This window comes from Suricata suricatta, chromosome 16 (genome assembly GCF_006229205.1).
Source record: "Suricata suricatta isolate VVHF042 chromosome 16, meerkat_22Aug2017_6uvM2_HiC, whole genome shotgun sequence".
NCBI lineage: Eukaryota > Metazoa > Chordata > Mammalia > Carnivora > Herpestidae > Suricata > Suricata suricatta.
The window spans coordinates 57,289,685-57,306,310 of record NC_043715.1 but is presented as its reverse complement, the minus strand read 5'-3'; the positions used below and the strand labels follow the sequence as shown (position 1 = coordinate 57,306,310).

The following is a 16,626-nucleotide window of genomic DNA, read 5'->3' as shown; positions in this document are numbered from 1 at the left end:
AGTGGCAGCTATATGGAGAAATGAGTACTCCTCATTGCCACTTTGGAGGCAGTGAAGTTTTTAAAATGTTCACTGTAGTGCCTTTGGGGTACAGTATGGTTAGTACATGCAACACTGGAAATGATCTAAATTTCCATGGTACTTGACTAGAAATACTAGCAGCAAATTTTGCAGATTTTTTCATTATATATTTTAAAAACATTTGTAATACATTTAAATTACATAAATATCTAGAAAAGGTTCTGGAGAGACACATACAACTGATAAGTGTTCCTTCTAGAGAGGAGACTGGAACTGGATATTCTGGTCAAGAGATTTTGTGTTATCTGTCGTATTTGAAGTTTTAAACAACAATGTAATAAATTTAAACTATGAAAAAGTGAACTTAGCATGAGAGTTCACAGGTAAGTTAAAACATTTTTGGATTTTGGAGAATAGCTCATCGACTTGCCAGCCCTTCCCAAACATACAGAGATCCAGTAACCCTTGTTTTGTTTTGTTTTTTAAGTAATCTCTACACGCAGCTCATAACCCTGAGATCAAGAGTTCCATGTTCTTCTAACAGCCAGCCAGATGCCGCAAGACATGTCATTCCTAAATGCTGAACAGTTAAGGACAGTAACATATGAACTATCAACATAATAAGGACCAAGAGACCGAACTAATAAACCTACAGTGGAGAAACATAATAACAGGAGAAAACAAAATTTAGATTTGAATATGGCAATCTACAAAAAAATTAGATGATAATGTATACCTGAAACTAATGTAACAATGTTAACTATACTGGAATTAAGTTTTTTAAATTCTTTAAAGAAAAAAAATAGTACAGAAAAAAATATATAAATCAGAACTAAGAATGAAAAAATGTTATTGTAATAAAGAAGTTTTGAAAGAAAATTCAGGAAACTTTCCAAGCTCATACACATAAACAAAAAGGGACATTAAAGTAACAGGAGTTCCAGAAAAGTTTACAGAGAAAATATATCAAATAAATGAATGAGAACCTTTCTAAACTGAAGAAAGCATGTTCAGCTTGGAATGGTTTACCAAGTGTTGGGCTGAACTGGCAAAAATGATTACAATGCGGAGAAAAATACATCCAGAAAGATGCTTATGAAATTTCAGAATACTGAAGATGAAACCATCCTAAAAAGTTTTTTAAAAGTGATGGTCTCCAAAAAGAACATTCAAGATAGCATTGGCCTCCCCATTAGCAATATTAGATAATACAGAATGTGCTGCACCTTCCAAGTTATGAGGTAAGATTAGTTTGAATATAGAAGTCTATACCCAAACAACAATGAAGCGTGAGACTCAACACGGATATTCTGTATGTGCAGTTTGCTTCAGTTTACTCTCACTTATCCTTTATGAGGGTATTAAACGATTAGCTTTAGCAAAATTTGGATGAAACAGGAAGGTGGCAGCAGGAAAGACTTCAATAAACAGTGGATTTGACCTGGGAAAGCGGTGCTGAGGAGGACTAGATGATTGTTCTACAACAATCAGACCTAATTACTGGTAGGCTAGAAATCCAGGGACTCAATGAAGAAAATCTTCGGGAAGACTGAAATAGGTTACATTAAATAAGTATGAAGTTGGAGGATTATAGCAATAGGGTGAAGAATAAAAGTCTGTCCTTAGGAAGATAGAAAGGCAGTTATTGGCTTTGGGAAAAACCAATAAGGTCTGAATATAGAGCAAGCCCCCACAAAATGGGATATGATTTTGGAAAACAGAATATGAAAAAATGAAAATCCATTTGACTGATATCAAGAAGAAACTCCTTTAAGTGCATACTGGGATCATAACATCAGACATATAGGGGAGGAAATGTAATCTTCACACACTCCTTGGCTCCAACTCTTCAGAAAATATTTATATAGTGATAATGATCAAGTGCTATTTTCTTTCCAACTTTACAATATATAGACAAATCACTTAAGTCTGCATGTATATAGACTTACTTGTTGTCTACCTAATAATGTAAAAGGCAAAATGTAGCAGACAGATTGGATGGTGGGAGGTTGACAGCAATAATGAGAGACTGAAGAAGCAAGGATGAGGGACAGTATTCTCATAGAGGGGATTCAAAAGATCTAAAGTCAACAGAATAAGAAATATAGGCTACCTGTATTTCAAGGTAAAATACGACAGAGGAGCTAATAGGTAATTCTCTTGGTGGGATGAGTTAAATTCTTACCTTTCATAAGAAATATTACTGAAGAGTCTATAAAGTTGATAAATGGAATAGCAATTTAGGATTAGGATTCTGACAGAAACCTAATTCCAATTAGCTTAGAAAAAGGAATTTTTAGTACCTGAAGTTGAAAGGTATAATGTGTATATGGTGCAGCTTCAGGCAGATACAGACTCATCAGAGACTGGTTATTTCATTCTCTGGCAGGCTCTCTCTTGGTGTTGGGAAAATGGCATCTTGGTATTGGACTTAAAAGGTCCTTAGAGCTTTTAATTTCAAAAGGAAAATGATCTTATTTCTCTTAGCCTCCATGTCAATCAGAGAAGAAAAAGATAATTTGTTGTAGGGTAGGCTACGTACCCACTCTGGACCAATCACTAGGTCCACGGAATGGGATACTCTGGCCAGTCTGGATCAGGCGCACAGGTCTCTGGTAGGGGGACTGGATCCCTGGATTGACCAGTTTACAAAATTCCCCTGGGATGGGGACAAGGTGGAGTGAGGTTGAGAATCATTTCCCATAAAGAAAAAAATTTGACCTGGCAAGGATATTTATCAAATCACTGAGTGACTATTCCAATCTTTTGCTGCAGAAAGAATGTGTTTGATAAGGTGGTACTGCCCTGTAGCAAGGGTGAAGTTAAATCTCCATGGGTGAAGTGGATGCAGTGCATTGTAGCTTACAATTTAGCTATCTTGCCAGTAATAATAAAATGGCTGCATGCTAGACAAGGCAACCTCAACAGCAAGTAACCAGGGCTTGGGTGACCAGTGTTGAGCCTCTTCTCCTGGACCATTCAGACCAGAAAACTTAAGGCTAGTTCTCTTTAAAGCCTGCCAAAGGCGGCTTCCTTCACAGAAGACGTCAGAGACAACCAACAGAAAATGAAGCTGTTTAAGGATCGCAGATCCGATCTACAAAGAGGGTTGCCTTCAAGAAACTTCATTCCCCACCCCCAACCCTTCCACTGGGTCTATAGGACTGGTCAAGTGGTACATACCCTTAGGGAGGCAAATTCATATATATTTATGACAAGACTTTAAATGTATTTACTAACTTCTGAATATAAAGAGGTGGAATCAAGATAGGTCTATCCACTTCTTTCTGAAACCAAATTAAAGCAAGAATAAGAAACATATATGTGAGCCCATCTTTGATGAAGTGAAGAAATATCTATAATTCTGAGCCTCAAAATCCATAAGGAAATGCTGCTAAATGTGGTTAAGAACCCTGAGTGGAAACTTGCTGTATCAAAGGGTATAAAATTCTTCCAAAACAATGTTCTATCGAGAAGGGCAAAAGAAAAGATGTCTTGATTAGAAGGTGTTACTTCAGTAAGTTGGACTTTAGAAGCCTCCCTCAACCGTTTACAGTTGCAGAGTGGCAGGGGGAGTAGCAGAAGGGTTCAAGGAGGAAACACCCGGGTTTTGAAGTTAACCTGTCCTATGACAGAGGGGAGACACTGCCAATGATATGCAGGACTGCAAGGGAAAGAAAGGCTAAATTCTTACTACTCAAAGTGTGGGCTATGGACCAACAGCATTACTTGATAATTTCTCAGAATTCCAGAATATTGGGCCTTAATCCAGGCCTAGTGATTCAGAATCTGCATCTCTCTTCAAGACCCCCAGGTGATCTGAATACACAGTAATATTTGAGAATCATTGGGCTAAAACAAATTTCCTGCTAGTCTGGAGCACTGCCCTTGGAAAAATAGCTATATCAGGAAGAGCACTATTTATTAAAAATAAGTTTAATTTTTTTAAATGTTTTTTTTATTTTTGAGAGAGAGAGACAGAACAGTGGGAGAGGGGCAGAGAGAGGGAAATACAGAATCTGAAAATAAGCTACAGGTTCTGATAGCTCAGCACGGTTCTGAGCTATCAGCACAGAGCCTGATGCAGGGCTCGAACTCACAAACCATGAGATCATGACCTGAGCTAAAGTTGAAAGTTCAACTGACTGAGCCACCCAGGAGCCCTTAACTCAACATTTTAAGTCTCTCAGAGACCCTATGGAACAGGAGATACTTAATGGAACTTCCTTCTAACAAAACTGAATGAAATGACCAAAAAAAAAAAAAAAAAAAAAAAAAAAAGGCAGCCCCATTGAAAAAGTAAAGTGAGGGGTGCCTGAGTAGCTCAGCAGGTTAAGCTCTTGATTTCAGCTCAGTTGATCATCTCAGTTGTGAGATTAAGCCCACATTGGTTTCTGTGTTGGGCGTGGAGCCTGCTTAACTTCTTTTCTCTCCCTCTGCCTCGCCCCCACTCACACTTGCTCCCAAAGGAAAGTAATTTCATACCACCTCACATCACACATTATGAAAAGTTTAATACAGAAACAACAGGGCCACACTTAACGAACATGCCAGGATCTCTGGCACCCTCTGCCCTCTCTCCTGAGACTGGCATAATGGAAAAAAGTAGGGAGAAGAAATTCTGAAAAACTATACCAGTATATTCCAACTTGTTGGGCAAGATGTAGGCAGCACTGAATTAATGGTACATAAAAATTCATCCAAGAATCCTTCATTCTAGAGAGATGGTAGTTTGAATAGCAAGGGCAAGTTAAAGATCTATTCAAATTTGCCTATCTTTTTCATCCAGGAACTTCTCAAAAAATACTGGTGAAAACTTTCAAAAGCATATATACAAGAATGTTAATTGCAATGTGTTTTCTAATCCTACATCCACAGTGATCCTGTTCTTGCTAAATGTGAATTTGAGATATAAACTTCCAGTGAAGATGGAATTATGGGTGAGGGGAGGCGAATAGTTTACCATCTCATCTGAAACACTAAAAATATCTGAAACCTTGGTATCCAAGACACTGGACATCAGGCAATGAAACAGAGATCCCTGAAAAATGGTAAACAAATGAGGTGAGTACTATTATTTCTCCCAAATAACTGCATGTAGTTTCCAGACTTGTCTCCCTGAGTTGAGGAGACGGATCTGGGAGTCAGGGAGACTGAATGGGGTGGCTAGAGTTCTCAGGATGAAATGCCTGAGAGTTCTTAGAGGAAAAAAACCCTAGACATCAGAATCTTTTTACTTGAATGCTAATCAGAGCATGCATGTGAGGTAATCACTTGAATTACCTGGGAAAAGAACTGATAGAATTATGAGGAGAAAGGGACAAGTCCAAAATGCTAAGAGATTCTGGCACACATCTGTCATAAGGACAAGTAGACAGAAAGTCAGCAAGGATACTGGAGACCTGAACTATCCAGCTAACTTGACCTAACATTTTTAAAACCCTCAACCCAAAAATAGAATACAAATTATTTTGTTGTACCCAGAATACTTACCAAAATAGACCATATCCCAGGCTTTAAAACATAGCTCAATAAAATTAAGAGTTCAAGTCATACAAAATGTTTTCTGACCAGACGGGATTAAATTAGAAATCAGTAACACAAAGATACTTGAAAAGTCTCCAAGTAGCTGGACCTAAATAATAATCTATGAGTCAAAAAAGAAATAAAAAAGGAAAGAAAGGAAGCCTTTAAAATTGAATGAAACTTAGAACACAGCATGTCAATGTGTGGGATGCAACTAACAAGAGTGCTTAGAAGGAAATTGAGTACTAAGTCACAATTAATACTAAGTTATAAAATTTTGAAAGCTCTCAGTGACTTTAATTTCCACCTTAACAAATTAGAAAATGAGCAGTGAGACACAAAGTTAGCATAAGAATGGAAATAATAAAAATAATCCATGAAATAGGAAACAAAAACAAGAGGTCAATAACACCAATAAAACTTCAGACTGAATACTAAAAAAATACACAAGCTACCAATAATACCTGGAATAGCAGAGTTGACATCACCACAAATTCTACAATTATGAAATGGTTACGAGAATGTTGTGGGCTTTATGGAAATAATTTGACAACTTAAAAGAAATGGGAAATTTTCTTGAAAGAAATGATCAAAAGTTTTCTCAAGAAGAAACAATCTGAACAGGTCTGTTAGAAATTATAATTTAAAACAGTGGATTGATCCATTTACCCTTTGTTCTTTTTTTATTTGTGTAATTTCTACCTCTGTAGTTTGATACATACAAATTTAGGACTGTTTACCTAGAAATTGATCCGTTTTATGTTTCTCCTTATCCCTGATTACATTTGTTATTCTCATGTCTGCTTCATCTGATACTAGTATCATGATTCCAACTTTCTTCTCGTTAGTGTTTGCATGTTCTATCTTTTCCCCACTTTAAATTATGAATGCCTGTATATTTAAGGTTTCTGCTAGCATATAGTTGGGTCCTGCTTTTCCATGCAGTTTTACATTCTCTTATGTTAACTGGTATGTTTAGACCATTTGCTATAATTTAAAAAGTATATTTGGACTAAAAACCTACCTTCAAGGTTCACTTGTTTCCTTCACTGTGTCAAGTATACTGAAAGCAGATGTTCATCTATGTTCATTTCTAGTATTTCCACTTCTGCTCAGATGACCCATGTAATTTGCCTATTGTGAATCTTTTTGGTTAAAACTTTGAACATATTATAGTTATTTAAAATTTTATCAGTCAGGGGCACCTGGGTGGCTTAGTCGGTTAAGTGTCTAACTTTGGCTCAGGTCATGATCTCACTTTTCCCAAGTTCAGGCCCTGCATGGGGCCCTGTCCTGACAGCTCAGAGCCTGGAGCCTGTTTCAGATTCTGTGTCTCGATCTCTTTCTCTGTCCCTCCCCTGCTTGTGTTCGTTCTCTTCTCAAAAATGAATAAACGTTAAAAAAAAAATAATAATAAAATTTTGTCAAACAGCTGTCACTTTGAGTAGTTCTGGAGTGCTTTGTCACTTGGTGGGGATGGAAAGTGCAAATTATTCTTGATTTGTATGCTTTCTAATTCTCCTCCCCACCCCCCCCCCAAGCTAGGAAGTGTGTATAGAATATTAATAACAGGCAAATAGATTTTCTGGAAATGGTCATGTCATTCCTTCTGTTAAGCCTTGGTTGGGGTATGGGGAAGGAATAATTCATTAATACTGACAATGAATCAAGTTTTCTCAAGAAGAAATAATCTGAACGGGTCTGGTGTTTTGTTTTTTGTAATTTAAGATTAAAGTGTTCCCTGACAATCATGCCTCAGAAAATCCAGTTATACTGAAAACATTTCCATTCTCTTATTCAATGAAGATCTCACTAGGACTTAGCACTTCTTTGTGTCAGTCATGATACTAAATAATGGAATTTGCCACTCCTGTACTCCAAAACTTTCTGCCACTAGCTTGTGCATCTATACTTTCTCTCTTGCCTTCAATAGCCTTCCAGTTCTTGTGTCCCTAGTCAGCTTGAGTTCTGTTCTTCCTTTAATATGGTCACTATCTGCAAAACCTGAGAGACTACTGAATACTGAAAACGGACCGAGGGTGGGGGGGGGGGGGAAGTGGTGGTGATGGACGGGGGCACTTGTGGGGAAGAGCACAGGGTGTCGTATGGAAACCAATTTCACAACAAACTATTTATTAAAAAAAAGAAAATAATAAAATAAAATAAAAATAATATGGTCACCATCTCCAAGTAATCCCTGTTCCCATGTCCTCCACTAACAACAGAGTTCACCATCTTCTTGGTTACTTCCTGTGTCTTTTATACGTTTCCACATTTTAATACTCTGTATTCCCTAGTCAACTCTCAGTGCAGGTAAGTAAAGTGTCTTATGAGTTTATATTATATATATTAGGTTTGTGGCCATTGATTTGGAACCCATCTCTGTGGCAGGTAAGCAGAGGAATTAACAAAGCAGGGGGTGTTGAAGGGGAGGAAGAACAGACCGGCCTCTCCATGAGCCTGCTCTGTTAATTTGCTCACACATTTGCTCCAAGTGTTGCTGATATTTTATGCTGATTTTACAGTACTGTAACAAGTGTAAATGGAAAATTAACTGTTCTATTTTCCTGTATGCATGCTCACCCTTCATAAATCTGGATCTTATTTTCTCAGTTGTGGTCAAAGTTAGAGTGACCTAACTCATGTGGCTAAACATTTTAGTTATCTAAACAAGATGTGGATGTTTTCAAAAATGGCTTTTGCAGAACACTCCAATCGTATGTAACCCAGTGACAAAAAAGAACTCTGATTTTATTTCTTACATACTTTGTACAAGCAGGAAACAGGGGCTGAGAGCTATTATATGTGGTGATTAGCTGACAGGAAGAGACTGGACATAAATCCAGGGTTTTCTCCCCTGTGTTAGTCAGCTTGGGCTGCCATAACAAAATACCACAGCCTGCGTGACTTAAACAAAAGAAACTTATTTTTCAGCTCTGGAGATCAGGGTGCCACATGACTGGATGGCAGGGGGGAGCAGCTTCTTGGCTTGCAGATAGCCACCTACCTTCTTGTAGTATCTTCACATGGCTGAAAGAGCAAGCTCTCTGGCATCCTTTCTTTTAAAGACACTCATCCTATCATGATGCACCCTCACAAACTCACCTATCCTTAACTATCTCCCAAAGGTCCCTATCTTTAGAGGTTAGGGGTTTGACATGTGAAATCTGGGAGGACATCTTAAGGGAACGGCATCTCATTCCCCACCAGTCACTTATTACACACCACTGTTCTTACATGAAAATACCACTGTTTATTTGTATAAATATAGACAAATTTCTTTTCAAATAAAAGAGTAACAAAGAATTTCTCCCTGCTCTTAAGTTCCCATTCTTCAGTATACCCTGGTTTCTTTGTTCCCATTAGCCTGTCTCAGGCTTGTTACAGTTTTTCATACCATGAAGATCATATATCTTCCTATTCACAGAGACAGAATGATAATGACTCCACTGATTCATACCGTATGAGAGCTATCTTTATCCACTTGAAGATTCACTCTTCTTTTTTCTCACCCACAATTTTCTCACCACAGCTGAAAGTAGTACCCTGGTTTGCCCAGGAAATCTCTTCTACATGATAGTTCTAGTTCTAAAAGAGAAACAAACTTCTTAAACTCTTTCTTCACATGACCTTAAATAAGGCTCAAAGCCCCATCCATAAATGGACTTTGTGGTTCCACTTTGTTGTAGGTGACCAATGAAACAGCTTTTAAGATTAAACTGCAAATGAAATATCAATAATTCTTATCGAATGAAGAATGGTCTTCATTAAGAATGACTGATCCATCATCTGAACTTGCTACTTTGAAATCAAGACTGATGATAAGGTCACTGCCTCAGTTGCTTACAAATTGTCTGGTCAAGGTCACCCCAATGACTTTTGCTCTTTGGCTTTCAACGTGGGACACATCATCAAATGGTCCCATTTTTATAAAATTTAGGTTGTAGACAAATGCATTTTTCTTATGCCTTGGTCTCTGCTACTTTTATAGCCTCATTCTACACCTTCACATATTTAAGACAAACTTAGGCTTTTTCTTCAGAATGTGTATTCTGATGTCGAATCAGGGATGAACTCCGACTATATGCCTTCCCACATTTACTACATTCATAAGGTTTCTCTGAAGAATGACTTCTCTGATGCCGAATAAGATCTGAGCCACTACTAAATGCCTTCCCACATTCATTACATTCATAGGGTTTCTCTCCAGTATGACTTCTTTCATGTAGAATAAGGGATGTGCGTTGACTAAAGGCCTTCCCACATGTTTTGCAGGTATATGGTTTCTCTCCAGTGTGAATTCTTTCATGTTGGGCAAGGTGTGCACTCTGACTGAAGGCCTTCCCACACTGATCACATTCATAGGGTCTATCTTCTGTATGAATTCTCTTATGTCGAGTAAGAGATATTCGGTGACTGAAGGCTTTTCCACATTCCTCACACTGATAGGGTTTTTCTCCAGTATGAATTCTCTGATGTTCAATAAGAAATGACTGACGGCCAAAAACTTTACTACATTTATTGCATTTAAAAGGTTTCTCTTCAGAATGAATGTTCTGATGTATTTTAAGGTTGGCAGTTCCAGAAAACATCTTCCCGCATTCCTTACATTCAAAGAGTTTCTTTTTCCTTGTATGAACTTTCTGATGTTGAATAAGGGATGAATGCCGATTACAGACCTTCTCACATTTATTGCATCTGTATAGTTTCTCTCCATTATGAATTCTTAGATGTAGAATAAGGGTTGAAAGGCGCCTGAAGACCTTGTCACATTTAACACATTTGTAGGGTTTCTTTGATGTGTGAATTCTCTGATGAAGCATAATGGATGATATCCTATTAAAGGATTTCCCACATTCTCTGCATTTATAAGGATTCTCTAAATGGTGAATTTTCTGCAGTGGATTCTGACTTAAGGTCTTCTCACTTTCAGAGGTTTTCTCTCCAGTGTGAATTTTTTTATGTATAACAAGGGCTGAATTCTTACTGAAGCCTCTACCACATTTATTGCATTTATGAAATTTCTTTTTCCCATGAATTTTCTTATGAAGTAAAAGGGATGACTTTCGAATGAAGTCTCTCCCACACTTTCCACACTGGTGGATATTCTCAACAAAGTGAATTTTCTGGCCCACACTGTGAGGTGGGGATGGATTCAAGGCCTTCCCACAGTCAAAGGTTTCCTTTCCATTGTGAACTTTCCCATGTAGGATAAGAGATGTTCTTTGAATGAAGCTTTCTCCACATTTACCACATTCATGACTTTTTCTTCCATTGTGAGTTTTCTGATGAAGAATGAGGGATGAGATCTGTCTGAAAGCTTTTCTACAGTTACCGCATTCATAAGGCTTCTCTCTAGTATGAGATTTCTGATGAAGTTTAAGAGATAAACTTTGACCAAAAGTTTTCCCACAGTCATTACATTTTAAAGATTTCTTTCCTGAACGCACTTTCTTGGGTTTTATTAGGACTGAACTTTTCTTGCAGCCTTTCTTTCCTATGGGAACTTTTTGTGATCTAGAAACTGGTTTCTGATATATGCTTTGCCCAGATTTGTTGCAAGACGTTGGTAACTTCTTGGTCTCACATTTAGACTTTGAGTCTGAAAGACATCAAGAAATTCAATATTTGTTTTCCTATGCTGGAAAAATGAAGCTTCTGTGCAGTCATTATCAATGATAATAACAGTATCATTCATTATCAAACATAATAACAATGATAACCAAAACAATAACTTTGTAGTATCTTACTGTAATTTTTAAAGGCTTTATTGAAATATTTAATAATTGAAAGTCCAGAAAGCTTGCAACTTGAAATTAATAAATGAGAGTTTTATTTGTAGGACAAATTCATACCACATACCATATTAAGGTCCATAGTTTATTCATTAGATGAATGTACTTTTATTACATGAAATGTCCAAAAAAAGCAGAAGGTAAACTACAAACAGAAGGTAAATTAGTAGTTGCATGGGGCTGGAGGTGGGACTAGGGATTAATTGTAAATGGACATGAAGGATGTTATTAGGGTGATAAAAATATTCTAAAACTAGATAGATTATGGTGATGGCTATACAAGTTGTTGAATTTATTAAGAACCACTGAATTATATACTCAAATGAGTGAATTTTACAATATGTAAATTATGTCTCAATGAAGTTGTAAATTTTTAAAATATATTCTTAAAATCCAATATTGAAAAAAAAACCCACTGGAATTCTGGTTTGTAGTTCTTCATGTAAGAAGCTTGGAAAGCACAACTCATCCTAACAAGTAAAAAGCTAAACAGATGTAAAACCAACAACTCTTCCTGGATGGATGAGAGGGGGGAGCACATGCTGCCTCTCGCCCTCTTGTCCCTCCTCCAAGGAGACTGGGATTGAGGAGGGGGGGGGGACTGAGAAACTTGAGACATTCACACTCCAGAGGCAGAGGCTCCCTACAAGACTGAATCCTAATCCTAGGACCATAGGATGCTTCCCACCCCCACGCACCTCACCCATCCACACATCACTAAAGGGCTGTTTACACAAGTTCCTTTTACCTGGTACATCACCTCTGGCAATTAAGAAGAATTACAAGGCATACCAAAAAGCAAAAAAACACAATTTGAAGAGAAAGAGCAAGCATCAAAACCAGACTGATACAGAAGGGATGCTGGAATTCTCAGACCAGAAATTTAAAACTGATTAATATGTTAAAGGCTCTAATAGATAAAATATACAGCATATTAGAACAGATGGACAACATAAGCAAAGAGATAGAAATTCTCAGAACCAAAACAAAAGGTTAGAGATCAAAAACACTGTAACAGAAACAAAGAATGACTCAGATGGAATTTGACACAGTTGAAGAAAGATTCTGAGGGCTAAAGGACCTATCACTAGAATCCCTAAAAATCCAGGTCTCCTGAGTGGCTCAGTTGGTTCAGTGTCCGACCCTTGAGTCTGGCTCTACACCGACGGTGCAGAGCCTGCTTGGGATTCTCTCTCTACCTCTCTGCCCCTACCCTGCACATGCTCATGTGCTCTCTTGCTCTCTAAATAAAAAACTTTAAATACTGAAAAAAAGAGAACTATCCGAACACTGGAACAACTACAAAAGAAGTAACAAATACATTATGAGCATGCTAAGAGAAAAAGGAAAGAAAGGAAGAGCAATGAAGAAACAGTAAGGCAAAAACAAACAAAACAAAAGCCCCCAAAAAACAACCTTTATTTGTCTTATCCTTTTAATTTTAAACTTTATTTTGAAAGACAGAGAGAGAATCACAAGCATGGTCCATGCTGTCAGCCCGGAGCCTGACATGGAGCTCGATCTCACAAACTGTGAGGTCATGACCTGAGCTGAAACCAACTGTCAGACACCTGATCCAATGAGTCATCCAGGCACCCCTATTTTTCTTATTCTTTTTTGTTTAAAAAATTTTTTCTTTGAGAGAGAGACAGAAAGCGAGAGGCGAGAGAAAGGAGAGAGAAAGGAAAGACAGAGAGAGAGACACACAGAGAGATACAGAATCCGAAGCAGGCTCTGCACAATCAGTGCAAAGCCTGACGTGGGGCTCAGATCCACAGACTCTGAGATCATGACCCGAGCCAGAGCCAAAGTCGGAGGCTTAACTGACTGAGCCACCCAGGTGCCCCTATTTTTCTTATTCGTAATTGACCTAACAGAAATAGTTTATTCAAAGTAAAAGCATTGATGTATTCAATTATGTATGTTCATGTTTTTATCTTATGTCTGTAACATGCAACATATACATGCTTACTTAGATTTATATATAAATGAAATGAATGATAATAATACAGGTGATTAGAGAAAGGAATTAGCATTAATTATAAGGCACTCACAATGCCCATGAAGTAGTATACTGTTACCTGAAAGTGGACTTGGACTAGTTGTAAAGGTATACTGTAAACTCTAAGACAACCACTTAAAAACAAATATAATTGATAACACTGGTATCATATGAAATGCTTGTTTAAAAACACAGCAGGCAGGGGCGCCTGACTGGCTCCGTTTGTGGAGCATGCAACTCTTGATTTCAGGGTTGTGAGTTCAAGCTCCACATCAGGTGTGGAGCCTACTTAAAAATAAATTAAAGGGGCACCTGGGTGGCTCAGTCGGTTAAGCCTCCGACTTCGGCTCAGGTCATGATCTCACATTCGTGGGTTTGAGCCCCGCATCAGGCTCTGTGCTGACAGCTAGCTCAGAGCCTGGAGTCTGCTTCTGGTTCTGTGTCTCCTCCTCTCTCTGCCCCTCCCCCTCTCATTCTCTCTCTGTATCAAAAATAAATTATTTTTAATTAATTTATTTTTTTAAATTTTTTAAAGTAAAACCACAACAGGCAGAAAAAGAATAGAAGACAAAAGCAGGAACAAAGAATAAGACAACAACTAAAAATATTATGTATATAAAGAGGTATCAATCCAACTATATCAGTAACACTTTGAATGTCAATAGTCTAATTACCAATTAAAAGAGATTGCCAGAGTGAATTAAAAAACATGGCCTAACTATGTGTTGTCTATAAAATATCCACTTTAGATATTAGATATAGATTAGACACAGACTACAAGTAAATGAATGGATAAAGAAGATGTGAGATATATATATATGTACATACACATACACAACGGAGTATTACTTGGCAATCAAAAAGAATGAAATCTTGTCATTTGCAACTATATGGATGGAACGAGAGGGTATTATGCTAAGAAAAATTAGAGAAAGACAAATATCATATGACTTCACTCATATGAGGAATTTAAGATACTAAACAGATGAACATAAAGGAAGTGAAGCAAAAACAATATAGAAACGGGGAGGGGGACAATAAGAGATTCTTAAACACAGAGAGAACATGCCTGCTGGAGGGGCTGTGGGCTCAATGGGTGAGGGGCATTAAGGAATCTACTCCTGAAAACACTGCTGCACTATATGCTAACTTGGATGTAAATTAAACAATAAATTAATTTTTAAAAAGTGAAGGAAGAAAAACATACCATGCCAACACTAATCAGAATAGCAGTAGCTATATTCTTTCTTGACAGAATAGACTTAAAAGCACAGAAAGTTATCATGGATAAAGAGGGGCATTGCATAATGAAAGAATCAATTCTTCAGAAGACATAACAATTCTTAATCTGTATACACCTAATAACAGACCATCAAACTACAGTGGACAAAAACTGATAAAACTGCAAGGAGAAATACATGAATCCACTATCATAGTTAAAGCACTTCAACATCCTTCTCTCATAAATGAACTGATTGAACAAGCAGAAAATAAGTAGAACTCAACCGCACCATTATTCAACTGGATATAACTGACATCTATAGACTACTTCATCTAATGACAGAAGTCACATCTTTCCCAAGCTTACACAGAACTTTCACCAAGATGGACCATATTCTAGGCCTTAAAACACACATTAACAATGAACAGAAATTACACATACTTTCAGACCAAGAAATTAAACTAGAAATCAGTAACAGAAACATCGGTGGAAAAATCCCTAAATACTTGGAGGTTAAAGAATACATTTCTTAATAACACATGAGTGATATGTGGGTGGCTCAGTCAGTTAAGCATCAGACTCGATTTTGGCTCAGGTCATTATCTCATGGTTCATGAGATAGAGCCCTGCATGAGGCTCTATGCTGACAAAGTGAAGCCTCCTTGGGACTCTCTCTCCCCTCCTCTCTCTGCCCCTTCCCTGTTCATGTAGGCGCTCTGTCAAATTTTAAAAAATAAACAAAACATGAAATCTGAAAAGAAATTTTTAAATATTTTGAACTAAATGAAAACAAACAACAGAATTTGTGGGAAGCAACGAAACTAGTGCTTATCCTAGGGAAATTTATAGCACTATATAGCACATTAGAAAAGAACAAATATCTAAAATGAGGGGTGCCTGGGTGGCTCAATCAGTTGAGTATCCGAATCTTGACTTCAGTTCAGGTCATGGTCTCACAGTTCATGGGATCAAGCCCTGCATCAGGATCTGCACTGTCAGAATTCTCTCTCCCTTTCTCTCTGCCCCTCCCTGGCTGGTGCACACTGTCTCTCAAAAAAATACTTAAAAAATAAATACATAGTATCAGTAATCTAAGTTTCCTTCTTAGGAAAACAGAGAAAGAGTAAATTAAATCCAAAATAAGCAGAAGAGCGCCTGGGTGGCCAATTGGTTGAACATCCAACTTCGGCTCAGGTTGTGATCTCACAGTTCATGAGTCTGAGCCCCAAATCCGGCTCACTGCTATCAGTGTGGAGCTCACTTTGGATCCTCTATCCTCCCCTGCTCGCTCGCTTGCTCACGCTCGCTCGCTCTCTCTCTCTCTCTCTCTCTCTCTCTCTCTCTCTCAAGAACATTAAAATAAGCAGAAGAAGAAGAATTACAGCAAAAATCACTGAAATTGAAAACAAGAAGTCAATACAAAAATACAATGAAACCAAAAGCTGGTTCTTTGAAAATCACTAAAATCGCCAAGCTTCTAGCTAGGCCAAGAAAGAGAGAAGACACATTACTAACATCAGAAATGAAAGGACAGAACACCCATTCGGTGGAAATCAAAATAATAATAAAGAAAAACTACAAACAACTTCTATGCCCATAAATTTGATAACCTAGATGAAAGAAACCATTTTGTTGAAAGGAACAGTCTTTCAAAAGTCACGCAAGAAGTCAGACAATGTGAATAGGCTTCTATCTATTCAAGAAATTGAATCAGTAGGGGCACCTGGGTGGCTCATTTGCTTAAGTATCTGACTCAGGCTCAGCGCGGACAGTGTGGAGCCTGCTAGGGATTCTCTCTCTGCCCGGGCCGCTCTTTCTCTCTCAAAGTAAACTTCAAACAAACAAACAAGGGCGCCTGGGGGGCTCAGTCGGTTAAGCCTCCGACTTCGGCTCAGGTCAGATCTCACGTTCGTGGGTTTGAGCCCCACGTCAGGCTCTGTGCTGACAGCTAGCTCAGAGCCTGGAGCCTGCTTCCGGTTCTGTGTCTCCTTCTCTCTCTGCCCCTCCCCCTCTCATGCTCTGTCTCTCTCTGTATCAAAAATAAATAAAACATTAAAAAA

At 37.9% G+C, this 16,626-nt stretch overlaps 1 protein-coding gene across 4 annotated transcripts in view; it reads right to left on the bottom strand.

Moving 5' to 3' along the window:
• The window catches only part of ZNF667 (zinc finger protein 667), a 46,411-nt gene that overhangs the window by 8,947 nt on the left and 20,838 nt on the right, over positions 1–16,626 (bottom strand). For 3 of the 4 annotated variants that reach the window (XM_029924614.1, XM_029924616.1, XM_029924615.1), the window contains exon 5: positions 8,776–11,149. The exons of the other annotated variant lie outside the window; for it this stretch is intronic. In XM_029924614.1, the coding sequence (XP_029780474.1) occupies positions 9,573–11,149 (1,577 nt within the window). In that variant the 3' untranslated portion in view covers positions 8,776–9,572. Of the gene's footprint in view, positions 1–8,775; positions 11,150–16,626 lie in introns of those variants that run through there. 4 annotated transcript variants of the gene reach the window in all.